General features: G+C 42.4%; 1 protein-coding gene across 7 annotated transcripts in view; it reads left to right on the top strand.

The window, feature by feature from the left end:
• The window catches only part of GLIS3 (GLIS family zinc finger 3), a 513,435-nt gene that overhangs the window by 453,853 nt on the left and 39,332 nt on the right, over positions 1-20,250 (top strand). For all 7 annotated transcript variants that reach the window (XR_014296909.1, XR_014296910.1, XM_082657135.1 and 4 more), the window contains one exon: positions 9,501-9,669. Coding sequence is in view for 5 of the 7 variants with exons in the window: in XM_082657135.1 (XP_082513261.1) it covers positions 9,501-9,669 (169 nt within the window). In the remaining 2 variants the exon portion in view is untranslated. The remainder of the gene's footprint in view (positions 1-9,500; positions 9,670-20,250) is intronic.

The following is a 20,250-nucleotide window of genomic DNA, read 5'->3' as shown; positions in this document are numbered from 1 at the left end:
TTGAACCTTAGGAACCCATGTGGTCACTTTCCAACAGGAAAGATGCTTACTTCCTCAAAAATAACTTTCTACCAGCAACAAAGATGCTTGAAGTTCATGTAACTGAAGACTGAACTGTCCATTCCACAGGTAGAGAAAAGCCTTTAAATTCCTTGAGAAAAGTTGTATGTGGGCATAAATTCAGGAAAATATGTAAATGACTTATCAGAGTCTATCTTGAAAGTAAACTAGGAAGAAATACTGAGTATCTGAAGACAAAAATGGGAAGAGTGTCCACTTCATGGGCAAAGTGTGAAAAAAGAGGGAAGGGTTTCTCTGGAGTCACAAGCAAATCAAATTCTTCATCTATGGAGGTTTTCCCAGGGTTAGTGGTAATTGCAGGCTTCGGTTCCCCGCTAGAGCACAGTTCCCCAAAAGGGCAATGTAACTCCATTGTACAGAGCTAGGAAAGGGAGAGGTGTGCTGGGAGAGTTCAGAGTTGGTAAATCAGCTCTTGAGTTGGCTGAAAGAATATTGCATTAAAAATTGGGTTGGCCATTGGTGGTAAAAATCTGTTTCCAGAAAGCCTTCTCTGTGAAATGTTTTCAGAAGTCACATGAAATTAGAGTGGGTGGAGTTGTCTCAGCAGTATCTAAAAGGGAGGAAACATCTTTTGTGGTTAACATGATACAGGTAGGAGATAGCTAAGGGATGAATAATGAGGAGTTGGAGAACCCAGTATGTTTTTTTACTAAAATTTCTGGTTTTTTGACTGAGTCGGACTTTATTTCCAAAAAAAGAGATGAGGAACATTCCTGTAAGAACTTCCAGGAATGGTTGTCCATTCCTGCTCCATCTTTCTTCTTTCTTTCTGCTCTCCTACTCTGCTCAGAATGGGATAACATAACACACAGATGCAATACTGGATTTTTTTCAGAGTAGTCTGAGTTGTTTGCTGGTTCAAATTATTTTAATGACTTTCTCTATAACTAACTCTCTGCGAGCGAATAAGTGTGTAGGTTGGGAAGTGAAGGAAAGAAAGCTAAGGTATGAGATTTGAGGTTAGATATGTCATGCATTGTCTGGAAAGACCCAAGAGGGCTGCGTGAAATGCTGGTCCCAGAGAATTTGAGACAGCTGCCAGGTGATGCCATTCTACTTGTAACTAACTGTCTTTGTTCTGAAATGCAGATGTTTTAGAAGCTTTTCCTAACATGAAGTTAATTACACCTGGTGTTTCAGAATGTTTGATGGTAACCTTTGGCATTTACATGCATGATGTCAGCCATTATCTTCTAGTTGTGTTGCCATGTATTCCAGACAGGCATGTAAGCATGTATCCTCTTCCAAACACTAATAACTTCTTTCCTGGCTATAAATCCAGCTGCATGATGTGGAAATGTAATTGAGCAGCCTACATAGATGTTTGGAGCTCATGTGGGAATATCTATTTGTAAGAGAACCTGAATATTCATGTAACTGTCCAGACATCAATAAACTTTCATTTTACCGTGTTTATTTCTGTTCCCCAGTGAACAGCAGCACTCTTAAGCTCAGAGTTAATAGGCACGTTCTTCAGAGATGTACCCTCTCTTACCTTAATAGGACATCTCCCTAACACATTTGTTTATCGGTTGCCAGGTAGCTCTCCCATCAGGTGACATGAGTATGTTTTCTTTGTCTTAGTGCACAGGTGACAGTTACCATTGTTTGCCATCAATTAGCTTGGGGTAGCATGTCAAGGATGTACAGGTAGTGTCACTTTACTCTGACAGCCACCCGATCCGGTTGAGGAGGGATTGTTTCATTATCCTCTTATCAGGGCTGCTGGATAATGATACTCTACACTGCAAAGTGGGAGAAAAAAAAGACAGGCAGAAAGAATAGATTTTTAGGGATTGGCAATGTTAAAATTATTCATGCCTCAAGGAGAAGGGAAAGATTAGAGAGCTGACAGGGCAAACCCTTAAGAAGCTTCTTTTTCCTAATACAGATGGAATACGGAATGATACCCTTCCTGATGGAGAAAGAGAAGGGGGGGAAGTGCCCAGACATTAGGAGGAAAGAAAAAGAGGAACTAGCCCCTTCTGCTCATAGCGAGCAGGCAAGGATTAGCTGCCATCTCTCTCCCATTCTCCAATTAACCTCAAATTCAGCCTTCCAAGTGCCCGTACCGGGACCTTATCCTTGCTAGAAAACTCTCTGGTTTGTGGATTTAGGTCATGAGAGCATTTTCCACTGAACAACAGTGCAACTGAATGGTTTCATGGTGAAATACAAAGAACTGCAGAAGGTATTGGGACACAAGTTTTCATTATTGAGGACCAAAACTCCAGTCACCAACCCCCACCCCCCGCCCCGTGTTGGTCATTTTCTTCAGAATGACTGAAGGGAAGTCTTTTTTGAATTCTGAAAATTAACCACGGCTGGATCTTTATACTGTTGGAGAAACAAACACAAAGAAGTGCTGAAAATGTAAAAATACTTCAAGATAAACTAAGCTTCAAGGGGGACAATTGTGTTGACATTTTAGTAACAGCCCATTTTCGCTCCTTAACGAAGTGCAGTCATGCTTGAAAATGACTTATCTTTTAAACTGAAACGCATTATGGGTTGTAACTCAAAGGTGTGTATTACTCATGTAAAATAAAGTACAGCATTTTAACCCTATGAGGATTCTTTCACAGGCCCTGAACACTTTATACCAACTTGCATTAGAAAAGTTGAACAAAAAACGCTTATTATTAGAGAGTACGATGTATATGCTCTTTTGCATTTTAAAATGACTCTAGTTCACAGTTTATATTTATATGCATCTTTAGGTAAGAAGCCATTCTTTATTGGAGATTTACCATTTTGGAGCAACATGCCTTTGTCTTCTCCATCCTGTTAATTATAGGAATAATTACAATAATGTAAATAGGCAAGGAATAGCAACAATGGTTTGTCGAGCCCTTAACCATGGTCCAGACATACTTAACACTATGCTAAGTGTTTCCTATATATTGTATAATCCTCCTCGCCATCCTGTGAGGTATTATCCTTATTTAAGATGAAGAAACTGAGCTTAGGTTAAGTGACTTGCCCAAGACACATTGCTAGTAATTGGTAAAGCTCATTTTCAAACCCAGGTCCATCTGACTCCCAGTGCGTACTCTTTGTTCCTTTAATAACCACCCTGACACTATCGCTCCTGAGTGCCCAATTTCTGGTAGGCCAAAGTAGCTAAAATTTTCATTGCAGTTCAGTCATTTCCTGAATCCTTCCTAGGTTCAAATTTCTCCTGGAGGGAGCCTTGAGGAGGAAAGACAGAGACAAGATTGAGCTCACCATTTGAATGGGGCCTCTAATTCTTTTTTAATATCTCTGTGAAAGCCGACTTAGCCTGATTTCATTGATTAGTTTACCCCTCTGTGCCCAGACCCTGGAAATAATGCCCAAGAGATGAGTAGTGAGCCCATACCTCTTCCCATGTACCAGCCACCAAGCATTAAATGTCATTCCTCTGTGTCCCAACTCTGGCACTGATTATAAGTGAATTCACAATCTGTGGATAATATTGGTTCCCCTTGTCCTATGAGAGCAGGCCTTCTATGAAGTGCAACACCATGGCTTTTCAAGTAATCATAAATGACTCTGAAAGCGTATTTACTGTAACTGCTAGGTGGCAACAGATCTGCCCAGTACTTCTCTTCTTCGTGCATTATTGACAGAGGCAGTGTCCTTTCAGCCCACGACATCAACATCGTGCTCGCTTGTGGTAACACGTGCATATATCTGATTGCTCATGACGAACCCCTCCCTGCCTTCCTTCTTTCCCACCAGTGGATCGACATGCTCCTGACAAGCATCTGAAATCTTTATTTCAGAAAAAGCCCATCTCCTACCAGCTGTTTGTTTTCCAAACCAAATAATTCAGTTAATTTCTTGCTTGAGTTAATTTTCAGAGCTGGAAAATTTCAGCCACGTTGAGGTCACTTTAGTACTTTTAGGGTGGATAGAAGCAAAAACGGGAATCTACTTTTTGGATCCTAACCAGCATTTTGGTGGTTAAAACTACCCGTGTGCTTTGTGTGTGGTGGGGGAGGAGTGCCTAGTGACTCCAAGCGGCCTTTACAAGTGGAGTATGCAAGCGTTCTGATACGGTATCAACACTCTTATGCCTTTGTTTTTGCATCCATCTTGCATTTGAGAGGCAATATAGTGTGATGGTTAGAGGCACATGATCTGAAATCAGGTCTCCCAAGTTTGAATTCCAGGTCCACTACTTACCAGCCACAAGACCTACATACTCCAGGTAACCTAATCAAGAACCTGATTAGGCCTCAATTTCCTCAATAGTAAACTGGAGAAAGGTTTGCAAAGTACTAAATAAATGTCATCTATTGAATCTGGGGCATGGGGCAGGCAAGAAGATGAAATACAGCAGAGATATGGTCCAGCACCTACTGCTCAAAGTGCAGTCCCCAGACCAGCAACCCCAGCATTGCCTGGGACTTTGGGAATTTGATAGAAGTTCAGAATCTCAGCACTTGCTGCCTCCAGGACCTAGTGAATCAGAATCAATATTTTACCCTGGTGAATTGTTTGCAAATTAAAGCTGGAGAAGCAGGATTCTAGCTGCCCGTACAGTTTTGAACAGAAATATGCCCTCCAGTTGACTGTTTTTAATATACCTCAGCCTGACAAGGGAGGTCTTCTTCCCTGCCCTCTAAAACGATGAAAACATAGTCATGAAACAATGCCTATGGTAGCTTTCCCTGTCTCTGGGGATGGGCCTGAGACAAGTAGACTTCATTTCAGGAAGTTTCCTTGCCTGAAAAACTCCTTGCCTTTCTCTAGTCACACAGTGAATACATGACAGCTGAAGTGTCCCCAAGGGTGCGCTGTCCACACCCATTAGATATATAGATTAATTGTTTTCATTTGGATAGAGAGAGTGCTGCCTGTTAACGCAAACTAACCTGAGCCAGTTAAAGGCTTGAGACTAGAATGCCCTGGTCCCAGTAGCTGGTGAGATGGCATCTGGGGACCACACAGATCAACAGATGCTGCTTTGTCAAAATTAAAAAGCCCAACTGAGTCACCTCCACCTACCTCTATAAGGAGATGGGATGAGGGACTGTAGTGAGCTAAGCCCCAGAGAGAAAGAAAGACTAAAGCAGCAGGGAGGCCAGCTCCTGGTCCTCTGCTGGAAGTAGGGCTCACAAATTCATCTCAAGACCAAGCTTTTATTTCCTTGGGGAGTCCACCATCTCTTAATCACAAAAGCAATAAGAATTTCCAATATGTTGCTCCGCCGTGCCTAATCAGTTCTTCCAGCTGCCAGTCATCAGTGCAGTCTAGAGGCTCACCTAAAAGCCCTCTTCCAGCCTTGAGATCAGCAGTGACCCCTGAGGTGACATAGACGATGAAGGCCGCCCCGTAGGTAGCCTGTGTGTGCTGCCTGATTTGATCACGACAGCTTTGTTAATATTGCCCCAGATGCTGAGGGTTCAGTTCTCCTCCTTATGCTTTGATTGATAGGCCCCATTGTATGCCCCATTAGTGGAGTTTGGAAAATCATTTGGAAGGAAATTTTTCCTTTTGTGAATGACCTTACACTTGCACTCTGACATGGAGATTTTCTTCCTGAGGTTAAAAAAATCACTTGGCAAAGCCTGAGCATCTGTAAGTATTTGTAAGTATTTGTTGTGGTGGGCGGGTCTGTGTGAAGGTCTCAGGTATTTGACTTCAAACATTAAGAGACTAGCGCCTGCCTGGTACAGAGTAAGGGCTGGAAAATTGTGTTTGAATGAATGAATATTCTTAGACTATAGTAAGATAGAATCCTGGATGTATGACTTTGATAGCTGGAAATTCCTAGAAGTCAGTGTAAGTAAGAGGCATTTCCTGTGCCATAGTGGCAATTTCTAAGAAATGTGGATCTTTGGTAGAGGTCAAAGGCAATCCTGCTGAAGCCACTGATACCTGACTCCAGAGTTTTGTCCATTTTATACGAAGGATATGTGAGATGGGAGTTGGATGAATGTTGGAAAACCATGCTCTATTGTTACTTCCTCTGAATCTCTGGTCATTATATTGGTCCCAGGCAACATCCACAAACATTGCCCTGGACTCTGCATGCAAAGTGCTCTGTGTAGACACTAAATTATAAGCCTCTTCTAGGTTATCTAACCAGAAGAGAATTTGTCTTACGTTTCTCATCCCATTTGTTAGAATATAGAGGCAAGTCCCAGGCTTCATTTTGCTGACAGGTAATTTCTTACACCCTACGTAAGAAACTGTTTCATACACATTTTTTATATACTTTAAATTGAACCCTAAAGCCTCCCTTTCTTCCTCTTGTGGGGTCTGCAGTCAAAGGGTCTCTGCCTGTTCCAGTGTCATTCACTGGCTGTAGCAGTGGAAGGAAGGGCTGTAGATGTGTGTTTGACTGTTGGTCAGTCAACACGTAACCTCACCACAGCTGGAGGGCATGTTTCTGAGCCTCCGGCCCTAAACCACACACCTCTTATGTCCCACCTCACATCCTCTTCACCACGTGTTCCTGCCAGCGGCCATTGCTATGGCAACCAGGCATAACTTGGCAGCATCCCCTCAACTGCACTGGCTTTCTGTCCCCAGGCTTCTCTGATGCCCTGGCCTTGGACATCTCTGAGAACCTTTAGCCACTGTGGTGCATGTGCCTACTTGGAAGTGTGAGAGAAGTAACACCCTTTACCAGCGGGGAACAGGAGTTGGTGGATAAATGTTCCTTTCTGTCCTTGTCCTACTCACGGAGCCCAAGACGGACTCCAGTGGCATTTAGATTGTGTTCGTCTTTGTTTACTCAACAAACATGAATGACGTGTTGACAAACATGAACGACGTGTTGGAGACAGTAGGCACCAAGGGTGTCTGGTTCACTAGTCCATCCCAGAACCTGGCTCAGTGTCTGCCAGACGGTAGGTACTCCATAAATATTTGTGGAATAATTGGCTGCTGAGAGAGGAATGAGAAGAACGCAAGTAACTCTGCACACACAGCAAAAATATTAAAATAAGTACAGAAAGGTAGAGGACATTACAGGCAAAAGCATAATAGCGTAAATTGCCATGACATATTTGAGGTGTGGTCAGTTGTCTGATTTGGCCAGAGTTTAGGGCACATTTTGGGATTTGGGGGGCACAAATAAGACAGCGTGTTAAAGCGTTGAACACCGTTTGATGTTCTATACTAGTAAGTCTCAGTATTTTGGTATAAGGATTTATAGAGGTCTGTTCCCCTCATTCACCTGCACCTCCGCAAGGACAGGGGCACACATATTGTAGAGTGGCTAGCATGTAGTAGGCACCAAATAAATATTGAATTTAAAAATTAATGGTTGAAGGATAGATGGATGGATGCATGATGATGGATGGTTGGTCCTGGCTAGTAAGCGGGCTGAAGGAGAGGACCTTAACCAGGCCTAACTTTCAGTGTGTGGCAGGCTGCACACAATACCAAATTTCCCAGCCTATTTCTTTGCAACTAATGCAAAAACCCGGCTAATATAGCTAATGTAGGCCTTTGGGAAGCAGCACATTTTCTATTGAAGCATAGAGCAGAGCATAGAGTGTGTACACCAAGTTTCTCTGTTGCTCATGGGTTGTAAACAGCAAGGCAGCACTTCTTTGTGAAAAACACACACACATATATACAAAAATACCTCCAGCGGATACTAAGTGATGGGTGCGTTCAGCAACTGCAACAACATAAATAGGAGCGCTCACGTTTCTACATTAAGGCAGAAAAAAGTTAGCTGTGTTTCCACAGTGTCTGTGACCTTCTTATTATTCCATTAGTTTTTGGAATAGTATATAAAACACCAAGCTTCATGCTGACAAACACCGTATTGAAACTGTTGCTGCAGTCAATCCAAACAGCCTTCTCCCGTGGGTAAAATTATTATTTGGAATACAAGCAGAGTGTGGTTGCTTGAGCAAGCTGAGCATAAATGAGGTAGTGATCCATAAGGTGACTCTAGCGAGTCTGCAAATGTGCAACTTTTCTGGAGGCTGACACACAGCAGAAGCTCTGCATTGCCCTTTTGAGCTGGAAAGCATTTTCTAGTCTCACCACCTCTTCAGGACTTGGAAGACTGTGGAGGATGCAGGCGTCTAAGGACAAGAGTTAACCTGACACAATGCTGACTTACCAAAAACAAAACCTTCAAATGAGATCACACTCCTTTCAGTAGCTTTTTGAGCGCGAAGATGATAATTCTGCTTCTTCACAAGTTCCTTTAAGTACTTGAACTCTTGTTCCATTGGATTAAGCTTTCAGGGGCTGGGTCATTTGGGGGTATTAACTCTATCCTGGAGAGGTTGGAGAAAAGTGGTGCTGGTCTAAAAATACAGCTCCCTGAACTTTTAAACCTTCAAATCTCTTTGATTATGTGGCTTCTTTTTCTTAATCCTGAACCTGGTTTTTTAAATTTTTTAAAAATCCATTTATTCTTTGATATCAGTAGAGTAAGTTCAAAAAGAGCAAAGATGGGTATAAAGCTTGGCATAGCTTTGTATAGAGAAGGAAGTTAAAGAGAGTCAGCATAATGATGCTGGTATGATTGCAGCATAATGAGACGTCTGCTGAGTAGATCCAGGCACTGAGAGAGCTTCTCTGATAGTGATAGACTCCGAAAGTGACAAGCCCCAGTTTCTTCTGTGACATGGTACCAATTAGCCGATCTAAATGGGCACATATTTAAGTTTGAGGTCACGTATAGTTCTCAAAGGCTAGGCTGCCCCCAACAACGAGGCTGTAACTCACACTCTGTGTCATAATAGACAACAGCAGGAGAAGATCCGAGAGCAGTTTTTGAGGCCCCTTTTCCATATTTTGTGGTGTTGGGAGAGGAGTCATGTTTGCTGAAGACTAAGTACATTTATCCATCACACCGTTGGGAAATGCCCAGGGTCGGTTAGACTCTGAAGTTAAAAGAATGTAGGATGCTGCATTGGTACTAGGATCAGGGGAAGCTCTGTTCTCATTACATTGATTTAGCAGTGACACGGAGACTGGGCATGACCCACAGCGCCTCACTGCAGCACGGAGAAGAGGAAGAAGGCCTGTGTTGTATCCTTCTGGGTCAGCAGACCGCATATTCTGTTACCTGACTGTCCTCCCCTGTGACTGAAAAGTGCTAATACAGAGACCTTCGCCCAGGTGCAGACATTACAAGATTGGCTAATTATACAGTGTCCAGACAGGGAACTTGCCGGGCAAGGCAGCTCTTATGAGACGAACCGTGAATGTCAGCCTGGAGCAAGCTGAACATGGACTCCTCAGACAGCAGTAAAGGCACATTATCCGGGGAACCTGTTCCACCATAAACACAAAAGCTGTGTATATCCAATAAGAGGAGAACTGTTCCCTTAAAACCACCAAAGAGAAAAACAAACAAGCCCCTAAAATGTGCTTGCTGTCAGCCTTCAGTATTTAAAGAGTGCGTGCTTCCTTTGGGGCGCAGTCTGATGCTTGTTCTCCCTTGATTTCAGCTTCAGTTTTCTCCAGCAATCATTCAGGCCGAAGCGGGACAGCTGCTGGGGCCATGCCAACCTCACATCCTGTCAGTCACCCTTCTCCGGGACATAATGTACAGGGGAGCTCCCGCAACCCCTCCTCCCAGTTACCTGCACCCACAGCTGCGGACGCGGGAGCTGAGAGGTAAGGCCATCCGTCTCTCTCTTCTAATAGGTGGCACCGCCAAACCTCCCTCCACCAAGAAGAGCTTTGACAGTTGCTGAAGTTTATTAATAATCCATTGGTGGGTTGAATTACCCAAAGGTGACATTTTAAAGGTACATGCACAAAACACGTGAACCGAATATCTCATTATCTGTTTTATTTTCCATGGGAAAAAAAATAAAGATACTGGCAATAGCCCACTGAAGTGTCTGATGCTGGGGAAATGCATCAGAATGTTCCTGTCATTCCTCAGTTTGTTTCAGGGGCTCAAGTTTAAGGTAATGTCCCTACAGGTTGACATGCTTTCCAGATGTAAGATGGTACCTTCAGCACATAGATCAGTGGTGTTGTCTTAAGAATATAGCATAAAAGGGCACAGGATTTTATGCGCACTACCAGAAAGGGGCTGTTCACTGAATACTTTATGTTGATACTACCCTCATAAAGAGTTTCTGGGAGAAAATTTTTCAATCTTGACACTTCGGTCCCTGTCTTTGGACTGCCCAGCCCTCCAGTGGTGTGGACAGCATGCTACTTCTTTCATTCTCCTCTCCACTTGTCATCTGGCTTGAATTGACCTAGACATCCACGGGAAAAAGTTCTTGTGGGCACCCCTATGCAATCCTGGAATAGTAGGCATTTGGTAGACAAAATAATGGGTTGAATAGGCAACAGGAGTAAAAGTCTTGAATCTTTGATTTCACCAGCAGTCTGTGGTTTTGTTGGTGTTGGCCTGGTCTAGGAGTTTTTTAATGTGTTTTTAAGTCCACTAAGCCATATTTTTAAATTGTATGCCTACCCTTTATTAATACATCTGTTCATTTAATAAGCATCTGTTGAATACTTGCTATGTGTCGTACATTTTGCTGAAGATGAAAAGATGATGAAAACCTGGTCCTGCCATTATAGGATTTGGTAGTGAAGACAGACATGCAAACAACATATAGTAATGCTGGTTGGATAAATGATGTAACAGAGGTGCCACAGAAGCTCCATCTCTGCCTTGGGGAGGGGGAGAAAAGAAAGACAAGAGTGATCTAGGCATTACAGGAAGATTAAGGCTCTTCCAGGTGGATAAATTGGGAAGAGCATCCAAGGTAGCCAGAGGAACATATGTAAGACATGAGAGGGGGAAGGACACATGGAGGGAGCAAGGTGCCAGTAACTCAGGTGGCATCATCAGGTAGACATGGCGGATGAAGTCAGGTGAGAATGGGTTGGCTCATGGGGAACAACCACGCTGAAGATTTTACCCCTGATCCTACTGGAAGTGAAGAACCATTATAGACCCTTTATTAGGAGAGAAACACATCAGATTGTCATTTTAGAGAAGCAACTCAGGTGACAAGATGGTAAAGTAATTGAGGTTTGAAGCAGGGATGAAAGGTAGGGAAAATAAGGAGGAGGTTATTATAGAAGTCCTTGTGAACAATATGAGGACCTGAGCTAAGGCAAAGCAGTAAGGATGGAGAATTTATTCAAGGGCTATTAGTTAGGAGGCAGAATCACTAATTATAAATATATGGTGGGGTAAACAAGAGGGACCAAAATTCATTCCTGAGTTACACCCCGAGACATCAAGATGGAAAATGGTGCCGTTAACAAAGGAAAAGAGGGTTTTGAGTAGAGGTGAGGGTGGGAAAGAAGGAATGATAATAAATGGACTTTAGGGTTTGGACTTTCAGGTGGCTGTAAAACATCCAGGTGGATGTGTCTGGTCGGCAATTGAAACATGGATCAGAATATGTTAGACTTAATCCTAACACTTCTATGTACATGGTTATGTGTAAACAACTTATTAGCCTTCTCTCACAGGATCTGTCAGCAAAGCAGTGCAAATGATAATCATCTATTAAGTTCACAGACTTGCCAGTTGTTGGATGTATTTCTGTAAGTTCAGATGAGCTTATTCATTTTAGGATTTTATTTAGTTCCCAGTTGAGTTTTAAATGATATTATCCGTGGGCTTTTCATCATCCCATTTCATTCTGCCTGGCCAAGCATCATACCCTACAAGGTAGTGAAGCTAAGAAACCATCCACAGGGACTTCCTCCTCTTTGTCTCATCCTATTGGTAGTTATAAAGACTCTTTACAAGAATATAAGAAAAAAGTAATCTGTGTGTCTTCTTTTTTGTACACAGCCGTTAAAAGAATCAATGTAGAAAAAGATTTTAACCATTATTAGAGTCAAAAACAACAACCCAAACACCTGATTAAATCCCAGCTCTCACAGTTGCTAATTGTTTGAACGTATTCCGTGGATGCTCCTGCGGCTTGGGTTGTTTCTAGTTTTGTTTCTAACATTTCATTTTGTTTTATTTTATAATTTTTTTTTCAATTTCGTCTTTTGAATGTTGGTAACATATTAAAAAATTTCAAGAATGGCACAGTGAACACCCATATACCCTGCACCCATGTTCACCCATTGTTAACATTTTGCCACCTTCTCTCTCTCTTTCTGTCTTTTTCTCTTTCTGACTTGAGAGATCCTTTATTTGTCTGTTTGCTTGCTTCCCTGTTGTTTCTGAACCAATCTGAGAGAATATCTTGGGGCTTCCCTGGTGGCGCAGTGGTTGAGAGTCCGCCTGCCGATGCAGGGGACACGGGTTCGTGCCCTGGTCTGGGAGGATCCCACATGCCGCGGAGCGGCTGGGCCCGTGGGCCATGGCCGCTGAGCCTGCGCGTCCGGGGCCTGTGCTCCGCGGCGGGAGAGGCCAAAACAGTGAGAGGCCCGCGTACCACCAAAAAAAAAAAAAAAAAAATCTTCTTCTTCATTATTATTATTATTGCTTTTTTCATGACATTGACAGTTTCTAAAGAACTGAGGAGATTTATTTTGCAGAATGTTCCACAGTTTGGACTTGTCTGATGTTTTTTCCTCCTTAATAAACTTGTTCGTTTTGGGCAGGAATAACACATAGGTGATGGGGTGTTCCTTAGCTCTTTTGAGCCTTAGTTTACACTCATGGGGAATTAGGATTAGATGAACCAAAGCAGGTAAAGCACCTAGCTTGTTACATGGCATGAGGACAGGCAACCTTGGCACAGCTGAGAGATTCAGGTTTGTAAGCCAGAGGATGTTGTCAGATGATTGCCGTGGCTGGTAATATAATCATGGAAGGGAAAATGGAGAGGCAGAGGAAGGTGGTGTACTTTGCATGGCTGGGTGAATGAAGTGGATATTTTCACTTTTGTGGCTTTGCCTTTTTGCTCTGCTCTCCCCACAGGATGTGAGCCCCGTTCCTATGCCAGCCCAACTGGCAGGAGCAAGGGCGTGGAGGTTTATCTCTTCCAATCAGGTTTGGAGATGAGGATGACTGGAGAAACAGCCCTGAATTATTCACTGTGTTTGCACTAATGTCCAGCATAAAAACACTAAGAGGAAATGTGCTTACCTTCCGCTTTGGGTTTATATATCTTTGCCTCTGTTTGCCTGGGAAATTCCCCAGTAAAAACCCCAGCAGTTTTCCTAACGGAAATAAGTTTATCCACTTTGCGATTTTTAGTGGGAAACTGGCATTTTTTTCCCTGCTTTGCGGGCATTGATTCATCATTTATTTAGCTTTAACTTTTTAATAAAATGGGCTGAGTCACTGTCATAAGTCAGGAAAGGTCCACTACATCTATCCAGTTAACATCTGTTTCTTTGATCCTTACCACCGTAAAATAAAGTAAACGCAAGTTCTCTCAATTTGACAAGGTTCTATTTTTATTTTGAAATATTATCTGAATGACACATCGTTTCAGTGATTTAAGCTGAACCACACCACATCACCTAATGTTGATTTAAAATTATTATGGGAAGTGGTGTTTTACTATGTCATATTGAACGAGCCAGTGGTACATTATGACAGTGGGAACTCGGCGTCTTCGGAAGTGTTAATTTATTGGGTTTCAAAGTATGTCTTTTAGACGAGAGAAGACAAACATTGATGGAAGTCCCTTTTTGAGATGGAGAAATCTTGCAGTCCCAAGAATAAGTCAGCTGGATTTGTGTCACTCATCTTGTTTAAGAGCATGTTGGCTGCCTCTCCCCTTCTAAAGAGTGCCACAAATATGGTGTGCTCTGTCGTATAAGTGACAGAGTTTAGGGGACTTGTGGATTTACCGGAGTGGAGTGACATGTAAAGGGCTTCCTACGAGCCCCACCTCTGAGCCAGAGAAGACTGAAAACAAGGAAAGGATGTGCTCTCCCCGTGGAGAATGCGTTCTAGTACAGGAACCAACAGCAGAGAATGTTAGGGACAATTTTTTTGGAGAAAGTAATCTAAACACCTTAGCTAAATAAGGAATGTCAGTTTCTTGAATCTGTATGAAGTATTGGGAAGCCTTACTGTTTTCCGTTCATGTCAGATGTGATACTGCTAGAATTCTAGGGACTTTGATATATGTGCAGTCTTTCTACGCCTTTGGGTAACCACGGCTGGTCTTCACAGATAGCATTTTCTTATTCACCATTGGGAACATATTGTAGCTTTCCTGGATGCCAAGGGGTTAAAAATAGCAATTGTTTTCTATGTCATGTCTTTGCAATTATGTAAAGTTCTTTAGCTCTAGTCAAACCAACTTGCTCACTGACTTAGCTTGGTTGTTTTCTGCATCTTAATTCAGGATCTTTCTCTACCTAAAGAGACAATAAGGATATTCCCTCATTGTCTTATTCTTGACTAAATGTTATCAGCCTGGGGCTCGGCTTAGTTTTCAGCCCAGAAAGCCTCCTTGCCTCGTGCAGCTCCCCAGTTAAATCTGTCTCATTTATTTTCCATTTCCCAGATGTCCACTTGCTAACTGGATTATTAGTTCTTTTAGGGCAGGAACCTAAAATTTCCTTGTAACCTCCAGGGTTCCTGTGATGCTAAGGCAGGTTTGACAAGGGAAAAGGACCAGTGAGGGGAATACCTAGGAAACGGGGGGTCATTGCCTACTCCCACTGCCCAGGTGGGAGATTCCTAGAAAGGATTATTCCCCTTGATTCATTGGTCTGAAGGATGGTGACCTCAAAGCTCCAGCATCTTATATAACCTGCATACTTCTATACAATACGTAGTTGCTCTAATACCTATGTTCACACACACACACACACACACACACACACACACACACACACACACTCTGCTAGGAGTCTCTTGCCATCACCCATTGCTGGGGTTCCCTTTGCTTTCCTGTGGTCTTTAATACTAGATGCTCAATACTAACTATTCCCACATATTTGCATCTGTAGTATCTGAACAGCTCAAAACTAGGCCTGCTGCTTTGCTGTCCTTCCCACCCTAGGACTTTCTTAGTAAACAGGGACACTGATACCTTCACCCACTCAGCTTTTCCATAGACAGACACACATACACATTCTCTCTCTGTCTCCACATAATCTTTTCTCTCTCTTTTTAATCTTCTAGTATGTGTGCAATAATGGCTAAAATCATAAGCATCATACAAAATATTAAAGTTTATCAAAATCAGTCCTAACATTGAGGTTCATTCATTTATTGAATCATTCAGTCAGCTGGTATTTGGGCACCAGGCAATATACTGGACACTGAGGACATAGTGGTCAATGAGGCTGACAGGAGCCTGGCCCTCTCAAAGCACCTAGTCCAGCAAGAGCTAACCTGGTCAATAGGTGATCATAATTTAGGATGCTATGAAGGGGCACTACAGGAGGCTGTGGAGGCATACAGAAGGAGTACCTAACCCAAAATTGGGGAGGGAGGAATAGAAGAAAAAATATCTCCCTGAAATCTGAAGGTCTACAGAACCCAGCCAGGCAACGTCATATATACAAAAACTAAGAGGAGAGAGAACAAGCGAGGACGGAGCTTCATAAATAAATGTAGGAGGAGGCTCATGAGCTGCATTAAGGAGCTTGGGCTTTATCTAGAGAACAGGCTTTTGTGTATTTGGCTAAGACAGGTACCCTGGTGACTCTGGCATACATTTCAAAGGCCTCCATATCCTGTTATCCACCCAGCAAGAGTTCAGAACATATTCTGTGCCCAACAGAAGAAGAAATGATGAAGAATGTATGAATGATTTGTCTGGTCCTCAAGCAGACAAAGGCTGTCCTTTCCATATCCTAGACTGATAAGGCAACACAATGGGTTTTGTGTTATTTTCCTTTTTAACACAATTTGTAAAGAAAGTTTTGTCCCTTGCAATTCCAAGCTTGTAGTTTATATAGTCATGACCTATTTAAGAAGATTTTGAAGAGTCAGTGTCAAAAAAAAATTACCTCCATGTTAGAGACAAAGTGCCAAACATCTGAAAGTTAGAGCTCTAATATCAATAACTTGGCCTCACTGTTCTTATTATAAAAGAGAAGACTTGAGTATTATTAAGAAGTGTCCACGTTGCTGTGTGTCATAATTTAGTTGCAATTTACCCAGTGAGCACTGCTCTCAGAGGCTCCTTGATGTGTATTACAGACCCTTTCCCACGTGCATAGATAGCTGACTTATAAGGCAACAAACACTGGCAAAACAAACAAACAAACAAAGCCTGTCAATCTTTAGCACTGAAATAATTGAGAAAAGCCATAGTCAGAAAATAAATATAAGCCTCAAATATCCATTGTTATCAGCCTGAGTATTGGCATCTACATTGTCCTCTGTTAGAGTCTATTGATAGGATGCTCACCTAATGTCGTGTGGTCAAGAGCATCATTCTTTCTCTTTGGGCTTCAGCACTTTATATTCAGAAAACAGTTATCCACATTTAACATCCCATTAAGGGGTCAGTTTCTTTCTAGAAAAGAGACTTCCACAGATATTCAAGATTAAGAGAGGGGGGTCCAAAATCTACCCCTCCCCCCCACACGTCTACTTGAGAATTGCTGACTGTAACGAATGTTGTTCCTGATGTTGATGCTGTGAGCACAAAGAGGCAGAAACTTCCAATATCCTAGACTTGAAAATGGAGATACAGCATTGTATCTTAGACGGAAAAGCTTGAGGTCCTTTTTCTGTTCTGTTTTCTTTAAATCTGTGGAAAATTCCTGGTACTTCTTGATGTTTATTCCAGGGCAGAATAGCCCACCAGTCTTAAAACGTCTTAAATATTGATCCATGACCACAGCCATGCTTCATCCTCTCTGGAAAATATCAGTGGGGTTATTGGCCTTTGGAATGACCTTTCTTCTCACAGAGATCTTCACCTTACTAATAGCTTCTTATAAATACGCCACCCTGACTCAATCATAATAGTTACACGTACAGGGAAATTGGTGATATTTGTTACTTTCTTCTCACCTACCTAATGACTGTGAAAGGCTCCTCTGGAAGAAAAATAAAACAGGAACAACAACAAGGCATTGCTGAACTAGCTGCCATAGCCCACCCTGATCTATCTCTCATTTAAATTTCTGGGTGGATAACAGGATATGGAGGCCTTTGAAATGTATGCCAGGGTCACCAGGGCACCTGTCTTAGCCAAATACACAAAAGCCTGTTCTCTACATAAAGCCCAGGCTCCTTAATGCAGTGTGGTCTGCGAAACTTTTATGAGCCTAATTACCAGAGTCCAATATATTTCTTGATAATGGAGGAAAATAATGAGCTAGGTCTCCATGGCTGTCTTCAGCTTACTATTAAAAACCTAAAAAGTCTAGGGGTCAACTTTGATTCCTCCCTTTGCCCAAGCACTTTCATATAGAATTAACCTGTAAGTCCTATTAGCTCTGCCTTCAAATACATTTTAAGCCTAATCAGCTCCACTCCTCCACACCCAGCTCACCAGTATCCCCTCCTCTCTCAAGTACAACAGCCCCCTAACTGGTTTCCCAACATCCAGTCTTGCTTACCCACAACCTTCTACTTTCACCCTACCAGCACGCCTGGACTTTGCTCCACACCACAACAGGAGCTGCCCTTTAACATGTAAATTGAGTCATTGAGGACTTTCTGCTCACATCTGTGTTCCCACCATACTTAGAATAAAGTCCAAACTCATTTTTATAGTGTGAAAGGCAGCAGTAACCCTGAGCAGCTGATTGATGCACTTCCATCTCCACATTCTCCTTTGTGTCACTTCATGGCGAAGCAGGAGATGCTGATGTGGGCATACACGTGTCACTCCAGCAAACAAGTGGCTTGACTTGTGGTTCAAGTATTCGTTCACATCAGTTTGTTTTCCATGGATTTTAAATTTTGAAATGCACTATATCATCATTTTAGATTAATTATAAACACACATTACAAACCATCTATTAGAAGGTCTGTAAAAGGAACTATAATTTTTAAGTGCCAATGAAGTTGTTTCACCTCTGAATGCCAAATCAGCCATCTTTATTTCGTTCCCACATTCCAAACAAATCCACTTCATGAGAAGCCCAAGATGATGTTTTTTTAGTCCCCTTGGATTTTCAATCAGGAAAGTGAGTCATGACAGTAACAAGGAATGCTTGAGGTAAAATAGAATTCCTTTTCTTGAAACCTCTACTTTAGTGCATTAGCGTGAAGCAACATGGAGTTCACTAAGCCATTATAGTATTCAAATGTGGCAATGTGTTCTTTTCATATGCTTCCTCTGAGACAGCAAGTCATATGGAGCCAGAATTCCCAAAGTGAAAGCCCACGAGCCATTCTAGCCCGAGTCAAGATACCCGCATATTACAAAGTGCCTCATCTCTGATGTAGAAAAGGCTGTTCCAAGGAAAGCCTCTGCTTAATGTTTTAACAGTGTGATCTGGAAATCACCTTCATCTTTTCCCCTCTCAGGTGGGGATAGTTGGAGAAATTGGCTCCTAAGAAACTACATCTTTTTTCAAGGGAAGGACTGTTTGTTCATTAGTGGTGAGGAGTCTATTGAAGTGAGCAGAAACCAAGAGACAAAGTTCTTTGGATTAGTCTTCTTGCCTCCTTTTCTGAGAAATAATCTTTAGTTGCTTTTCTGTTTAGTTGCAAGGAGAAAAACTTTTCTCTGTTTTAATCATCTTCCTCAGAGTAATGGTTGGAATCATTCTCCTGAAGAAGATGTTCTCCCCTCAGAACCAGAAACTGGTTTCTGGACAAATATAATATTCAACTGGCCATTTGCACCAATTCGACAAAGGTACCATCCACCTGGACACAAGAATTGGCACTGGGCTTCCCTGGTGGTGCAGTGGTTGAGAGTCCGCCTGCCGATGCAGGGGACACGGGTTCGTGCCCCGGTCCGGGAAGATCCCACATGCCGCGGAGCAGCTGGGCCTGTGAGCCATGGCCGCTGAGCCTGCGCGTCCGGAGCCTGTGCTCCACAACGGGAGAGGCCACAGCAGTGAGAGGCCCGCGTACCGGGGGGGGGGGGGAAAGAATTGGCACTAATTTGGGAGCCACGTCTATGGAACCAGTGGTCTCTTCAACAGAGTATTTCTTCAACAGCAACAGCCAACATTTATTAATTATCTGCATAGTACTGGATGCGGTGCTGAAGATACAAAATGGTAGCAAACATCTGAGGATTTGATGCTCTTTCCATCTGTAAGAGCCAAGAGCCCTTCTCTAATTGTGAATTTTTAAATATATGCTGTTTCTTTTCATTCATTTCTGTAGCCAGTTGTTGAGTCTCGTCTTCAAGAGAAGGTATAGAAAATTCATTTGTGGTTATTACAATAGTAACCTGACATCCTTCAGATGAAGAAAAAAAAGCACATATAAACAGCACATGTTACTACTGAACAAACCACCACCCAGCTAGTTTCTTTTCAAATTTATGGATTATATTGACTTCTGAGGTCTCATCTGGCAGTGGCTTTCAAAGGCACCTGGCTGTACTTGGCAGGAGTACTGCATTGGAAGTTAGTTCTAAAAGTTCTTCTGATGTCGTCAAGAGACTCGTGTTTTCAGTTTGTGACCATGAGAAACTGTTTTCAGTTTGTGACCATGGTCTCATGTGACCATGAGAAAGGTATGCAAGAAGCTGTTTTTTAATCTACCTATACCTCTCTTTCTCACCTTTGGAGAAAAATAACACTTTTTTTCTCATTTCTCATCTAGCATTCTCATCACACTTTCTTCCGAATGTTTTTCTTTCACCTAATGCGTTCTGTTTCAAAGCAGACTGAACTGTATGCCTAACACTATGCTGAACAAGAGAAAGTCTTCCCTTTGCCACAGGACTATGAGTTAATCCCCTTGCTTTGACCTACTCAGAGCTGCCCAAGGGACGATATCATTACAGAATTTTTTTTCACCGCAGAATTTTTTGACATGAAATGTCTAAGACCACTCTGGATAAATTTTCTTCTGGTTGGCACTTTTTTTGTAAAGAGGATTTGGCAGAATCAGACTTTTCTTTCCTTTCTCCGCATCACATCAGATTCTGAAATAGACAACCAACCAAGTCACAGCCAATTCTGCAGTCAAGATATTCCAAAAAACCTGGCTCTTGGTTAAATGTGTCCTGCATAATTCATTTTTGTAACATATCCTGGATGTCCTCTCCTCCTCCCTCTGCATTTCCACAGGGGAATAATAGTGTGATACCGTGGGCCGTATGTCACTGTATACAAGAAAAAATATACTTCTCTGCCTTGGACATTGATTACTTTGTTTTCTTGACTTACAACTTACTCCCTAAACCCAAG

Source organism: Grampus griseus (genome assembly GCF_964374135.1).
Source record: "Grampus griseus genome assembly, chromosome: 6".
NCBI classification, from domain to species: domain Eukaryota; kingdom Metazoa; phylum Chordata; class Mammalia; order Artiodactyla; family Delphinidae; genus Grampus; species Grampus griseus.
Note: the sequence above shows the minus strand (reverse complement) of the source record. Positions and strands in the feature narration are given on the sequence as shown.